The sequence below is a fragment of the Equus quagga genome, chromosome 17 (genome assembly GCF_021613505.1).
Source record: "Equus quagga isolate Etosha38 chromosome 17, UCLA_HA_Equagga_1.0, whole genome shotgun sequence".
Classification (NCBI taxonomy): domain Eukaryota; kingdom Metazoa; phylum Chordata; class Mammalia; order Perissodactyla; family Equidae; genus Equus; species Equus quagga.
The window spans coordinates 39,398,966-39,413,385 of record NC_060283.1 but is presented as its reverse complement, the minus strand read 5'-3'; the positions used below and the strand labels follow the sequence as shown (position 1 = coordinate 39,413,385).

General features: G+C 39.3%; 1 protein-coding gene across 9 annotated transcripts in view; it reads left to right on the top strand.

Moving 5' to 3' along the window:
- GIGYF2 (GRB10 interacting GYF protein 2) overlaps positions 1-14,420 on the top strand; it is a 125,739-nt gene that overhangs the window by 98,171 nt on the left and 13,148 nt on the right. For all 9 annotated transcript variants that reach the window (XM_046643159.1, XM_046643155.1, XM_046643157.1 and 6 more), the window contains 2 exons: positions 617-853; positions 12,065-12,187. In XM_046643159.1, coding sequence (XP_046499115.1) covers positions 617-853; positions 12,065-12,187 — 360 coding nt within the window. The remainder of the gene's footprint in view (positions 1-616; positions 854-12,064; positions 12,188-14,420) is intronic.

Sequence of the window (14,420 nt, the reverse complement as noted above, 5' to 3'; positions counted from 1 at the left end):
TCTGGAGAATGAAGGGGAATGTACTATCTGGAAAAGACAGAGCGTTGCAGGTGGGGTATACGACTTTGAGACGGAAGGTGAGGAGAGTTCCAGAGGACACAGTGGAATGGTTTTGAGCGAGGGAAGCAGAAGGAAAATGAACCAGGGTATGGGAAAAAGTAGTGGAGGGGTGCAGGATGGTCGAGGAGAGATCTTCCCAGGGGCCTGTGGGCCGCAAGGGGTGAGAGCCAAGGATGGGATTAAGTGGTCTTGTGAAGTTGCTTTGGTCCAGAACTGGCTGAGGGTTTTTTGGTCATCAGTATCCTGACAAGATCCTGACAGCTCCCTATACTCAGCATCCCGAAAGGTCTGCTCTGCCTCAGTGTTTGAGCAGTTTCTGGAGACTTGACTGCAGTTGGTGGTGATCTCTTAGAGATCAGTACTTTCCACAGATGTTCAAAGTGGCATTCCTTTTATGTAGAAATTTGCAAATTAAAATTTTATCCTTAAGCTTGCTAGGCTTTTTGCTTTTTCTGTCACTTCCATAGCTTTTTGACAGAAACCTTCAAAAGTGATTCAGGTTTGCTTTTTTTTTGAAACACAAGTTTTATTCTCTCTTACTTTTCCTTCTGGGAAGGAAGAGGAGGCTGCAAAATGGGCCCGGGAAGAGGAAGAAGCCCAGCGTCGGTTAGAGGAGAACCGGCTGCGAATGGAAGAGGAGGCAGCCAGACTCCGGCATGAGGAGGAGGAGCGGAAGAGGAAAGAGCTGGAGCTGCAGCGGCAGAAGGAGTTAATGCGGCAGAGGCAGCAGCAGCAGGAGGCTCTTCGGAGGCTGCAGCAGCAGCAGCAGCAGCAGCAGCTGGCACAGATGAAGGTAAAGCCTGGACACTGCCCAGAGGAACTACTTGCTGATGTTTCTTAGCTAGCTAGATGCTGGCAGGACGAGTAGCAGCAAAACAGTGTACTTTTCTTATTGTTAAATGTTACTGCTATGGTTGGTTTGATCAACCAAGTATAATATGGTGAATGTACTTTGTGTTAGGCATTTAAACAAGAGAAGAATAAATAAAGAAGGTAGGACATGAGCAGTGATGCAGGCAAAACCAAGTAAATCTCTTTGATTCATAAATTTTGTGCAGCTCAGTAAACTGGAATGCCTCTTCTGTGCCACTTCAGCACTGCTGAGACGAGGGAAATGAGACAAGGCAACTGTCCTCAGAGAGCTCACGGACTAATGAAAGCCAGAGATGGAAACATTTGGATGTGTAAATGGGAAATGCCATACAGGACTTGGCACACAGCCGACTGGGGGGGTTTATTGAAAGCTGGATTGAGGTGATTAATGCAAAGTGTTGTTTTAGGAGGATTCAGAGCATTATTTGAAATAAGTAGAAAGTGAAGGCTGGGAGACCAGTAAAGAGAGTATGATGGTGGTGGTGAGAATGAATAGGAAGGCCAGAGGGAGAGAATTGGCTTCATAGCAATCAGCAAGACTTAGTGACAGTCTGGATCTGAGGGACAAAAGCAGAAGCTGGGATGCCTCCTAGATAGTAAGCCTTCAGTGACTGGGAAAGTAGTGGAACTGTTGATGAAATTGGAGTACCTGGGAAGGGAGGAGCAGATTATTGGCAGGGTCTGCCTAACTTCACATGGGGGCTGTGGTTAGCCATAAGACTTTGTGTCCCCTGTGTTGAGGGAGCTCACGTGATAAAGACATAGAAGCAGGAACTGAGAATACAGTGTGGTGCATGTGGTGAGAGAGGTGGTATTGGGCAGTAGTTCTCAGGGTGTGATCACCTGAGAATTTGTTAGGAATGCAAATTCTCGGGTCCCACCCCAGACCTACTGAATCAGATCTCTTGAGAGTGGGACCCAGCAGTCTGTGTTTGAACAAGCCTTCCAGGGGATTCCAGTGCTGGCTAAAACGTGAGAACCACTGTCCACCTGGAAAGTTTGGAAAGGCTTCCTGAAAAAAGATAGCTTCTAAATTGAGTCATTGGGGAGGGAAAATTTAAAAAAAGAAAAAGCCAAGCAGGCAGTTTTTGGAGAATGGAGGGACTTTATGAGACAGGAGACGTAGGGTGAGGCAGGGGAATGATGTTAAGAAACACCATGCTCTGGGGGAGTTTATGCAACAGGTTACTGTTGCTGGAGAGTGAGGTGTGAGAGAGGTGTGGGCAGGGTCCATATCACCATGGGCTGTATATACCTTATTAAAGAATTAGGACTTGGGCCAGCCCCAGTGGCCTAGTGGTTAAGTCCAGCGTGTTCTGCTTCAGCGGCCCAGGTTTGGTTCTCTTAGTGGCTGCTCTCTTAGCTGCCATGATGTGCTGGCAGCCCACATACTGCAAAATAGAGGAAGATGGGCACAGATGTTAGCTCAGGGTGAATCTTCCTCAGCAAAAAAAAAAAGAAAAAGAATTAGGACTTAAAGAGGTATGCAAAATAGAGTAGGCCACTGAAATATTTTCAGCTAGGAAATAGCACCCTCAGATTTGTAGGAGCATATAAGTCACTTTGAGAGCTAAGATGGAAGATGGACTTGAAAGGAAAAAAGTGGAGGTCAGCGGACCAGTTGAGAGGGGACTGATGGAGTTGTCCAGGCTAGGAAGAGAAAGGCATGATCTAGGCCTAGTGATGGTGGGATTGGAAAGGAGTTGGAGGCACCACTATTGATTGCTTGCTTTGTGTTAAACACTGTGCTCAACAGCTTCCATATGTTACATCATTTCTTCTTCACAACCATCCTTACAAAGCTTAGGTGGCTACCTGTGTTTTAGCGAGGAGAAACGTTAAGAAGCTGAGTCGCTGCCTTGGGTCCAGCTGAGAGTTGATAGCAGAGCCATGTATTAGAACTCATGTGTCTGTGGCTCCAGGGCCCTGAAGACGCTGTCAGAAGACTTTCATAAGAGGCCACATCACAGGATATGGTGACTGATCAGAATATGGGGCTAAAGGGGGAAGGCAAAGGCATGGGAAACTTCCAGATCTCTAAGTTTTTGGTCTCTGTCTTTCGCGTGTCTGGTTTTGGCCTCAATCTTATTCTCCAATAAAAACTGTAAAGATATTTTATAGATAAACATTCTGAATGAAAATAAAGAACTCAAGATGGTTATGAGGAATTGCTAAAAGCTCTCGTGAGAAAAAGCAAGTTTTTTTAAGACAGCTTTATTGAGATATAGTTCACATACCATACAATCCAACCAGTTAAGGTATACACTTCAGTGGTTTTTAGTATATTCACACACATGTGCAGCTATCTCAACACAGTGGATTTTAGAATGTTTTCATTACCCACACCCCCTGCAAAAAAAACCCCTTTTAGCTGTCAAACCCTACCCCCTAGTTTCCCCAGCTGTGAGATAGCCGTAATCTACTTTCTGTCTTTATAGATTTGCCTATTCTAGACATTTCAGATAAATGGAATCATATAATAAGTGGTCTTTTGTGACTGACTGCTTTCACTTAGTGTAGTGTTTCGAAGGGTCACTCATTGCTGTAGCATGTATCAGCCCTTCGTTCCTTTTATGACTGAATAATACTCCGTTGTATGGATATGTGAAGTTTTGTGTATCCATTCATTAGTTGACGGACATTTGAGCTATTTCTGCCTTTTGGCTGTATACTACTGCTATAAATATTCATATACAGGCCTTTATATGTGGATGTATGTACCTAAGAGTGGAATTTCTGGGTCATATGATAACTATGTGTTTAAGGGTTTGAGGAACTGCTAGGCTTTTTCCAAAGTGGCTGCACCGTTTTATGTTTAATGTATAAGAGTTCAGGTTTCTCCACATCCTCATCAACCTTTATTATCTGACTTTTTGATTATAGCCATCCTAGTAGGTGTGAAGTGATACCTCCTTGTGGTTTTGGTTTCTATTTCCCTGATCACTGATGATGTGGGGTATCTTTTCATGTGTTTATTGGTCGTTTGTATATCTTCTGTGGAGAAATGTCTATTCAGATCCTTGGGCTATTTTTCAACTGTGTTATTTGTCCTTTTATTATTGAATTGTAAGAATTCCTTATATATTCTGGATATAAGTCCCTTATCAGATGTATGATTTAAGAATATTTTCTCCTCTTATTTGGGTTGTCTTTTCACTTCTTTGATAGTATCCTTTGATACACAAAACTTTTTAATTTTGATAGTCTAATTTATCTATTTTTTCTTTTATTGCTTGTATTTTTGCTGTCAGGCCTAAGAATTCATTGCCAAATCGGAGGTCATGAAGATTAACTCCTATGTTTTCTTCTCAGACTTTTGTAGTTTTAGCTGTTACATTTAGGTCTTTGATCCATTTTGAATTAATTTTTATAAATTGTGTGAGTTAAAGGTTGGACTTCATTCTTTTGCATGAGACTATCCAGTTGTCCTAGCACCATTTGTTGAAAAGACTCTTCTTTGTCCATTGAATGACCGTGGGACTCTTGTTGAAAATCAATTCACCAGAGACATATGGGTTCATTTCTGGACTCTGAATTCTATTCAAATGCTCCCTATGTCTTTCATTATACCATTAACACTCTGTCTTGATATTACTGTTGCTTTGTAGTAAGTTTTGAAATCAGGAAATATGAGTCTTCCAACTTTGTTCTTTTTTATTTGCATATTGTTTCAGCTATTCTGGGTCTCTTTCAATTCCATATGAATTTTAGAATGAGCTTGTCAGTTTCTGCAAATCAGCCAGCTGGGATTCAGGTAGGGATTGCGTTGATTCTGTAGATCAGTTTGGGGAGTTTTGCCATCTTAACAACATTAAGTCTTTTGATCCATAAATATCAGATATTTTTTCTATTTATTTAGATCTTCTTGAATTTCTTTCAATGTTATACACTTTTCAGAGTATAACTTTTGTACTTCTTTTGTTGAATTTATTCTTGAGTATTTTCTCCTTTTTGATGCTATTGTAAATGGAGTTTTCAAAATTTTCAGATTGTTGAAGTGTATAGATATACAATTTTTTTTATATTGAGCTTTTATTTTGCAATCTTACTGATCTGGTTTGTTAGTTAATAGTTTCTTAGTGGATTTATTAGGATTTTCTGTATGCAAGATCAGGTCATCTACAAACTGAGGTAGTTTTACTTCTTCCTTACCAATCTTTTATTTCTTTTCCTTGCCTATTTGCCCTGGCTAGAACCTTCAGTACAATGTTTAATAGAAATGGCAAGTGCGAATATCCTTGTTTTTTTCCTGATCTTGGGGTGGAGGGTAGGCATTCAATCTTTCACCATTAAATTTCTTGTTAGTTGTAGGGTTTTTCCCTATTTCTTCCTTGTTGAGCATTTTTATTGGGAAAGGGTGTTGGATTTGTTAAATGCTTTGTGTGTATTGAGATGATTATATGGTTTTTATTTTCATTCTATCTGTATAGTGTATTATGTTAACTGATTTTCAGATGTTAAGCCAACTTTGGGTTCCTGGGCTAAATCCTACTTGGTATATAATTCTTTTTGTATATGTTGCTGGATTTTGTTTGCTAGTATTTGGTGAGGATTTTTGTGTCCATAAGAGATACTGGTCTGTAGTTTTTTTCCCCCGTCTCTCTCTTCTTGTAATGTCTTTGCTTTTGGAGTCAGGATAATACTGGCCTTGAAGAATGAATTGGGGAATATTCCCCCCTCTTCTGTTTTTTGGGGGAAGAGTTTGTAAAGAATTGGTGTTATTTCTTCTTTATTCTTTAAAATGGTGGAATTCAGTGGTGAAGCCATCCGGGCCTGGACTTTTCTTTATGGATAGTTTTTTGATCACTGTCTTTACTTCTTACAGGTCTATTTAGATTGTCTCTTTCTTCTTGAGTTAGTTTGGTAGTTTGTATCTTTATAGAAATCTGTCTTTTTCACTTAGGTTATCTAATTGATTGGCAAACCACTGTTCAGACTATTCCTTTGTATTCCTTTTTTATTTCTATAAGATCAGTAGTGATGTCCATATTTCATTTCTGATTGTAGTAATTTGAGTCTTCTCTCCTTTTTTCTTGCATGATGAAGCTAAGTCAATTTTGTTGGTCTTTCCAAAGAACCAGTTTTTGGTTTCAGTGATTTTTTTTTCCTCTATTTTTCTTTTCTTTGATCTTTATTCTTTCTTTCCTTCTGCTTGCTTTCAGTTTGCTCTTTTTTTTTTAAAGTATCTTAAGGTAGAAAGTTTATTCATTTGAGATTTGTCTTTTTCTCAGCATAGGCATTTGCAATTATAAATTTCCCTGTAAGTATTGCTTTAGCTGCTACCCATAAGTTTTGATTTCCTCTTTGACCCATTGGTTATTTAGGAAGTGTTTTAGTTTCCACTTATTGTGAGCTTCCAAAATTTCTTTCTTTTACTCATTCTAGTTTCATTCAGTTGTGATCAGAGAACATACTTTGTATTATTTCTATTCTTTTCAATAAATTATTGAAGTTGATTTTATGTCTTAGCATGAAGGTTTACTTCTTGCATACAGTTTTACTTTCTTTTGGTCTATCTTGGCAAATGTTCCATGTTCATTTGAGAAGAATGTATATTGTACTTTTGTTGAGTGTTCTATAGATGTCTGTTAGGTCTAGTAGGTTTATAGTCTTGTTCAGGTCGTCTAGTTCCTCGTTGATCTTCCACAAGTTGTTTTGTCCATTATTGAAAGTAGAGTATTGACATGTCTTAAGTATTATTGTTGAATTGTCTAGGTCTCCTTTATTTCTGCTGTTCCTTTCTTCGTGTGTTTTGGTACTCTGTTATTAGGTGCGTATAAGTTTATAATTGTTAAATCTTCCTGCTGGATTGTCATAAAATTCCTCTTTATCGCTAGTAACATTTTTTTTGTTTTAAAGTATGTTTTGTCTGGTAATGGTATAGCAACTCTAGCTTTCTTATTGTTGCTGTTTGCCTGATGTATCTTTTTCCATCTTTTTACTTCCAATCTGTTTATATCTTTGAATATAAATTGTCTCTTGTAGACAATGTAAGTGGATCTTATTTTTTTATCTAGCCTGATAATTTCTGCCCTTTGATTGGATTCTTTAATCCATTCACATTTAATATTATTGGTATAGTTGGATTTATGCCTGCCATTTTACTTTGTTTTTTATGTCTCTCCTTTTTGTTTCTCTATTCCTCCTTTACTGCGTCTTTTTTTTCCACATTAAGTATTTTCTAATGTAGCATTTTAATTTCTTTACTGATTTTCATCTATATATATTTATTTTTAGTTATTTCCTTAATAGTTGCTGTAGGGCTTATCATATACATCTTAACTTATGAGAATCAACTTCAGATTTATTCTTAATTAATTCTAGTTTGACATAGAAACACTACTCTCTTACAGCTCTATTCTCTTTTCCCCGTTTTTGTAGTTTGTTATAATGTTATATCTGTGTTATAAACACAGTAACACACTGTTACTTTATATATAGAGAAAAAGAATGATATATACGTATAGCTTTTATTCTGTAACTTTATCATTTCTACTTCTCTTCATTTGTCCCTGTGGATTCAAGTTACCATAGAGAGTCATTTACTTAGCACAGTACAGCTTTGTTCCCACTTACCTCTATTGTGTTGTTTATGGCAAACATGTTAGATTTCTATATGTTATAGGCCCAACAATACATATACATTGTTTTATACAGTTGCTTTTCTTTTTCATTAATTTTTTTGCTGAGGAAGATCAGCTCTGAGCTAACATCTGTTGCCCATCTTCCTCTTTTTTTCTTTGACAAAGACTAGCCCTGAGTTAACATCTGTGTCAGTCTTCCTCAACTTTATATGGGGGTTGCCACCACAGCATGGCTGATGAGTGGTGTAGGTCCATGCCTGGGATCTGAACCTGTGAACCCGGGCCACCAAAGCAGAGCGCACTGAACTTAACCACTATGCCACAGGGCCGGCCCCTACAGTTGCTTTTTAAAATCAGTTAGGAGAAGAAAGAAGAAATATGCATGTATTACTATCTTTTATAATTACGTAATTACTTTCATTGGTGCTCTTTGTGGATTCACATTCCTTGCTGGGGTCACTTGCTTTCAGCCTGAAGAACTTCCTTTAATATGTCTTGTAAGGCAAGTCTGTTAGCAACAAAGTCTCTGAATTTGTGTGGGAATGTCTTTATTTCACCTTCATTTTTGAAAGATAGCTTTACTGGGTATAGAATTCTTGCTGACAGTTTTTGCTCTTTGAGGACTTTGAATAAATTATCCACTGCCTTCTGACCTCCATTGTTTCTGATGGGAAGTCAGCTGTTGATTTTATTGGGATTCCCTTGTAAGTGAGAATTTGTTTTTCCTTTTGGTACTTTCAAGATTTTCTCCTTGTTTTTGGCTTTCAGCATTTTTACTATGATAATATCTGCTTGTGGACCTCTTTGAGTTTATCCTGCTTAGAGTTTGTTAAGCTTCCTGGATGTGTGGATGAATGTTTTTCAGTAAATTTGAGAAGATTTCACCCAGGATTTCTGCTCTTCTCACTCCTCTCCTTCTTGTACTTATGTTACCCATATGTTGGTGCACTCAGTGATTGCTCACATTTCTCTAAGTCTCTCTTCATTTTTCTTCATTCTTTTTTATTCTGTGTTGTTTGGTTTGTGTAGTCTCTGTTGATCTGTCTTCAAGTTCACTTTCTTTCTTTTGCCAGTTCAGATAGATTGTTGAGCTCCTCTAGTGATTTTTCATTTCATTTATTGTGCTTTTGAGCTCCAGAATTTCCTTTTGGTCCTTTTAAAAATAATCTCTATCTTTTGCTGATGTTCTTTATTTGATGTGACATTGTTATCATGGCTTCCTTTACTACTTTAATCATGGTTTCCTTTAGTTCTCTGAACAAGACTGACATCTTTGTTAAATCTGATATCTGATTGCTCTCACAGACAGTTTCTTTTGCCAACTTTTTCCCTGGTATATAGGTCATACTTTATTGTTTCTTTACATGTCTTATAATTTTTTGTTGGAATCTGGACTTTTTTGATAATACATTGTAGCAACTCTGGGTACTAGGTATTGGTGTCTCTCCCCCACTGCCACTCCCCTCCCATTGTTATTATTTATTTTGTGACTAGCTGGATTAGTTTAGTGAAGTCCCATTTCCCTCCTCCTCTTTGCAGTAGTGTGAAGCTTCTGCTGGTGTTCCTCTGAGGCTGCAGCATTGGATATGCCCACAGTCACTCTAGGATGACAGTGGTTTTGGCTAAGTTCTCTTTGACAATCTTTTTTCCATATCCAGCTGAGCTCCACTAATTGCTAGCTGGATTGCTCTATTGTTCTCAAAAGTACCTTGGGGCATAAATAGCTAGACTGATCTAATCAAAATTAGGCTTTGAAGAGATACTTCCTGAGGTCTATGTTTGAGATGTGTTCTGACCCCTGGAGGACTTCTTCCAGCTCTTTCCTTGGTTCTCTCTGAGACTAAGTAGTGGCCTGCAGTTTAGGCTGTATCTCCAATGAATCTACTATTCTTCTCCAGGTTGCCTTTCACTCCAACCTCCATGTTTTTTGAAGGTACCCTTAGGCTTAAACTCCTCGTCCTCCACACTCTGTTGCAAATGAAGTCAGTTTCTTCGGAAGAGGTTTAGAACTCTCTGTATTCCAGTCTCTTTGCCCCACCTCCATCCCTGGGCAAAAATCCCTGAGTCACAGCTCTGGAGCTGGGAGCAATGGTGTGCTTTTCTCTGAGTGACACCCCTGCTGTAGGAGTTGAGCCTTTGGGGAAGGGCAGCAGCCTCAGGTCTTCATGGCTTGCGTCTCCTGGTGTCATGGAACCTCTGCCTTTTGAGCTAGGGCAGTGGCAGTCAGGGTCCTATAGTCTAAGTACACTGTGTTCAAGGTAGTTTCCATCCCACAAGGGGGCACGAGGCATAAGAAAGGGGCCCCCACCTCTCACCTGTACTTTCCTGTAACTCCAGCTTTACAGCAGGGTAGCTGGAGCCAGAATGAGAAATGCTGATGTTGCACTCTTTCCAGGAAGGCAGCACTAACTGGCAGCTGAGGGGGGAGGAGAGGGAGGCCTGTGTTCTTGGCTGCACTCATCTGGAGTGGAGTTTCTGGCTGGCTGAGCTAGGAGTTGCGAGTCAGTGGGTCTTGGTGCAAGTACCACAGGCTTTGTTTTTAGCAGATTTTCCTGAAGAAATGGTTCTTCATTTTCTGCATTCCCGTAAGACAATTTCCCGAGGCTTTAAATGGTTTTTGAAAAGTAATTTTCATCAGTTTTACTGAGGAGTGGGTCCATAGAGCTCCTGGTGCTGTCATACTGAAAGTGGGACACAATTGTTTTTTTAAAAAGTTAAGGTAGCAACGTCAGGGCAGAAAAGAAAAGGAGTAAGTTTTTTTAATCAATGAAGGATATTAGGCATTCAGGAGTCACAAAATGTGCCAAATTCCCTACTGTTTGCTTCTGATTTGGGAGAGAGTTGTTCTGAAAAGCATATTGACAAACGGCAGTTCTCTGAGTGGGCAGTACAGGATGTTGGTTCAACTGGAAAATGCCCTGAGGCAATGTTGATGGAGTGATGGGAGATTATTTCCTATGGACAAGTAAGACTAAGGAAAATGATAGCTATCTACAGTTTGTCTCTCATGTGAAGAAGACTTAGATTTGTTGGCATTACTTCAGAGAGCAGACCCATGAATCATGAACGAAAAGGCCAGTGGAGTGTATTTTGGCACAGTAATGGGAAGGATCTCAGAGGTGCCTGCAAGGGGAATAGGCCATCTCAGGGGTTGGCACATCTGTGCCTGGTGCTGGCTGAGGTTCTACTGAAGAGAACTGGGGTTGGTTCCTGGGCATGGCTGGGTGACACATCCACTGGGATTTTAGACAACATTAGTGATTACTGGCTGATTGTATCTGCATCAGAATTACAAAAATATGCAAATTCTCTGGCTTCACCTTTGGATCTTCTGATTCATTCAGTGGGGGCCAGGGCATCTGCGTTTTTAAAGTTCCCCCCGGGTGATGCTGCCATGTTTGAGAGCTGTTGGCTTATTTGATCTTGATAAGCACCTTCCACATATATCATTTCCTTTGGAGGAAAAGAGTTTGCGGTCAACTTTGCCTGCCTAGTCCCCCATCTTTCTCGCTTAGCTTCCCTCTGCACCCCTCCTGGACTCCAGCACAGGTGTGTTTTGAGAGAAGTGCCCCTACTACCCATCACATTGGCCAATAAAGGTCAAGGATCGATTGCATTCAGTACTGTTGAGGGTACTCATTGGAGAGCTGTTTGGTGATATCAGTGACAGTTTAAGCCATTTGTACTCTTATCCCATCAGTTCCAGGCTTAGAGGTTTCTACTGTAGAGCCGTTCTCTTTTGGGACTCTTCGGCATTTTGTTTGTTTTAATCCATGCTTATGTCTTATTTTTATTAAACATATCTTAAGTCTGGTTAGATTTGTTTCTTGTTGTTTTTAAGAGCCATAACATATCTTGCAATTTGTATCTTTTTCTGGCCTAGAAAGACCAAGAGATTCCCTTAGAATAATCAAGTTTTTGAGAACTTGAAGTTATTCAGGACCCAGCTATTTACACTCTTATTTTAGTCAGTAATTTCAAGGGATAGGAAAAACAGAATTATTCATTAAAAACAGTGTAGTGCTCATGACTGGAAGCTGTAGCCTTGTTAACTCTCTTTGATAAAAGACTAATTGAGACTTTCATGCCTGGTGTCTTTCAATAGCTGCCCACCTCAGCTCTCCCTTCAAAAATCTTGTCCTTACCCTTTCCCTGGAAGGTAACATCATGTCCTTTATTGCCTCCTTGGATTAAAAATTTAGTGATTGTTTTGTTTACTCCTTTCTCTTCATGGCTCTGTATTGCTTGTATATATCAATGCCAGATGTGACAAATTTGCAATTCCAAAATGGTAGATCAAATAAAAGTGTATTGTGTGTGTTTTGAGTTTTAAAATCTCAGGTTTGGGGTAGTGACAAAAAATGTAAGTAAAATAAGCTAACTGACTGGGAGAATAGTGTGTAAAAGGATTGAAGAAGGAAACTTTCATTCAGTACTGTAAATGGATGGGGGAAACGTGAATATTCTGGCTGTGCGTTGTGCATTATTGCCTCTTTGTTTCCTGTCCACAGTTCCTCATAAACTCTCCTGCCTTCCTTTTTCGTTAGCTTCCCTCTTCTTCAACATGGGGCCAGCAGTCCAATACAACAGCGTGTCAGTCCCAGGCAACACTGTCTCTGGCTGAAATCCAAAAACTAGAAGAGGAACGAGAACGGCAGCTTCGAGAAGAGGTAAATTTTCAAACTAACAGTGGTCTGGCCAGATGGCGCTCCAGAAGAGCTGCTGTGCATGATGGAGTGAGATAGTTATCATGGTCAGAATTGGCATTCATTATGAAACTCGGTAACCTATAATTTGGTCACTCTAGCAAATTGGAGGGATTTAATAGGAATAACATTAAGACTGGGTAACATAAATGTTCAGTTACCTTAGACATTTTACCACAGCTCTTGAGAGGATAGCTCATAAATAAAACTATGTGGGTTTTTCAGAATTGTGGGTGAGTTTTGTGCATTCTAAACATCCTTTTATAAACTTAAAATATGACAGAAATAAAGTCTCTCTGCTGGTAAGTCTGTATCCTGTAGTTCATCATTTGGATAGGAAGGATACAAAAGAGTGAAAGGGAGGAAAAAAAGGAAGAACACAGTTCTTGACAGACAGGAGACAATGAATAAGTAAAATGGTTTGGTTCAGCGTGCCTTTAGGTGCTGTATTCATCCATCCATCCATCCGTTACATATTTGCTGAGTACTAGTCAGTGATAATTAGAGTCTGGGGATATAGCTGAGTCTAAAACAGACAAAATTCTCTGCTTTTGTAAAGCTTAACCTCTAGTTGAGGGGACATGTACAATAAAAATTAAGTAAAACATAGGACGTACTAGAAGAGGATTAAGTGCCAGTGAGAGAGAGAAAGCGGGAAGGGGGCTAGAGAGAGGATTGAGGGTTGGGGCTGGTGTTGGTGGTGGTAGTGATTGGTTGTGTAGTTTTAGGTAGTGCAGGCTGGGAAAGCCTCTCCGAAAAGGTGGCGTGAGTCTTGGCTTGAAGAAAGTGCTTTATGTGGACCTGATGTGAGTCAGAGCAGTCAGTCTGTTAGAGAATGCTAGTTGTCAGTTTTGAATCTGGGTGTTATGATTCACCAAAGGCCCTGGGTACACAAAGAGAAGTGGGAATTGTCTGTACATATTCACTATGTAGTGTGCTTGACGTCATCCAACAAGTTAAAATGTTTCCTCACCTTAAAAATTACCTTATTTATCACCCTCTTAAAAAAAAAAAGACTGTACTTTCTCTGAAATCATTTTTCTTTTCTAAAATCTTATCAACAAATGGATACAGAGTATATCTTCTCCCCTCAAGGCTAGAAAGTGTTCCAATAATTTTGGTCTCTGCTGAATAAAAGAAAGATAATAGTGGTCATTAGAGTTGGGATCACAGCTCTTTTCCTGTTCCTCTTTTTGTCAGAAGTTAATCATTGCATCATTATGTTTTCATTTGATTAATTTTCTTTGAACCATTAAGTCTTCCTGTATCCTTCAAAAGGTATAAAATGCCACTCAATAGATACTTCTCACATAGGGGAACCTAAGATAGTTTTATTTCATCTTTTCTCTGGAGGTGTCCTATCCAGGACCCTCTAATCTATTCAGATCTGGCCTCTCCTGGGTTGTTGAGCAGCGGTTGTCATTCTTATCATTTGCATGCTACCCTCCTGGACTGATTTTTATTTTCTCATATTTTATCTCCTGTTTTCCATCTTGGTCTTTTTATCTTTTTTGATGGGGCATTTCCTCAGTCTTACCTTTCAGTCCTTCTACTGAACTTTTAATGTATGCTATTTTATTTTAAATTTCTCTGAGTCCTTATTTTGATCTCTAATGATTTCTTTCAATAGCCTCTTATTCTTGTTTCATTGAAGGCACCATCTTATCTCTCTTAAGAATATTACTTACTGATAGCTTTTTGGAAAACTAGCTCCTGTTTCCCTCTGTCTCATTTCTGTCCCACTGAATTTTGTTTGTTTGACTTGGTCTTTGGCTTTTACCTTGGAACCTTATGTCACATGTCTGTTGATCATGGACTTTTTCTTCATATTTAGGATAAGGCACTAAAAAGCTGATGGGAGGTTCTCGTATACAGTAGTCCCCCTTATCCAGAGGGATACGTTCCAAGACCCCCAGTGGATGCCTGAAACTGTGCATAGTACTGATTTTTTCCTATACGTATTTTTTCCTACACGTACGTAGTTGTGATGAAGTTTAATTTATAAATTAGGCACAGTAAGAGATTAACAACAATAGCTGGAAATAAAATAGAACAGTTATAACAATATACGGTAATAAAAGTTATGTGAATGTGTGGTCTCTCTCTCAAAATATCTTGTTGTACGGTACTTACCCTTCTTGTGATGGTGGGAGATGATAAAACGCCTACATGATGAGATGAAGTGAGGTGAATGGTG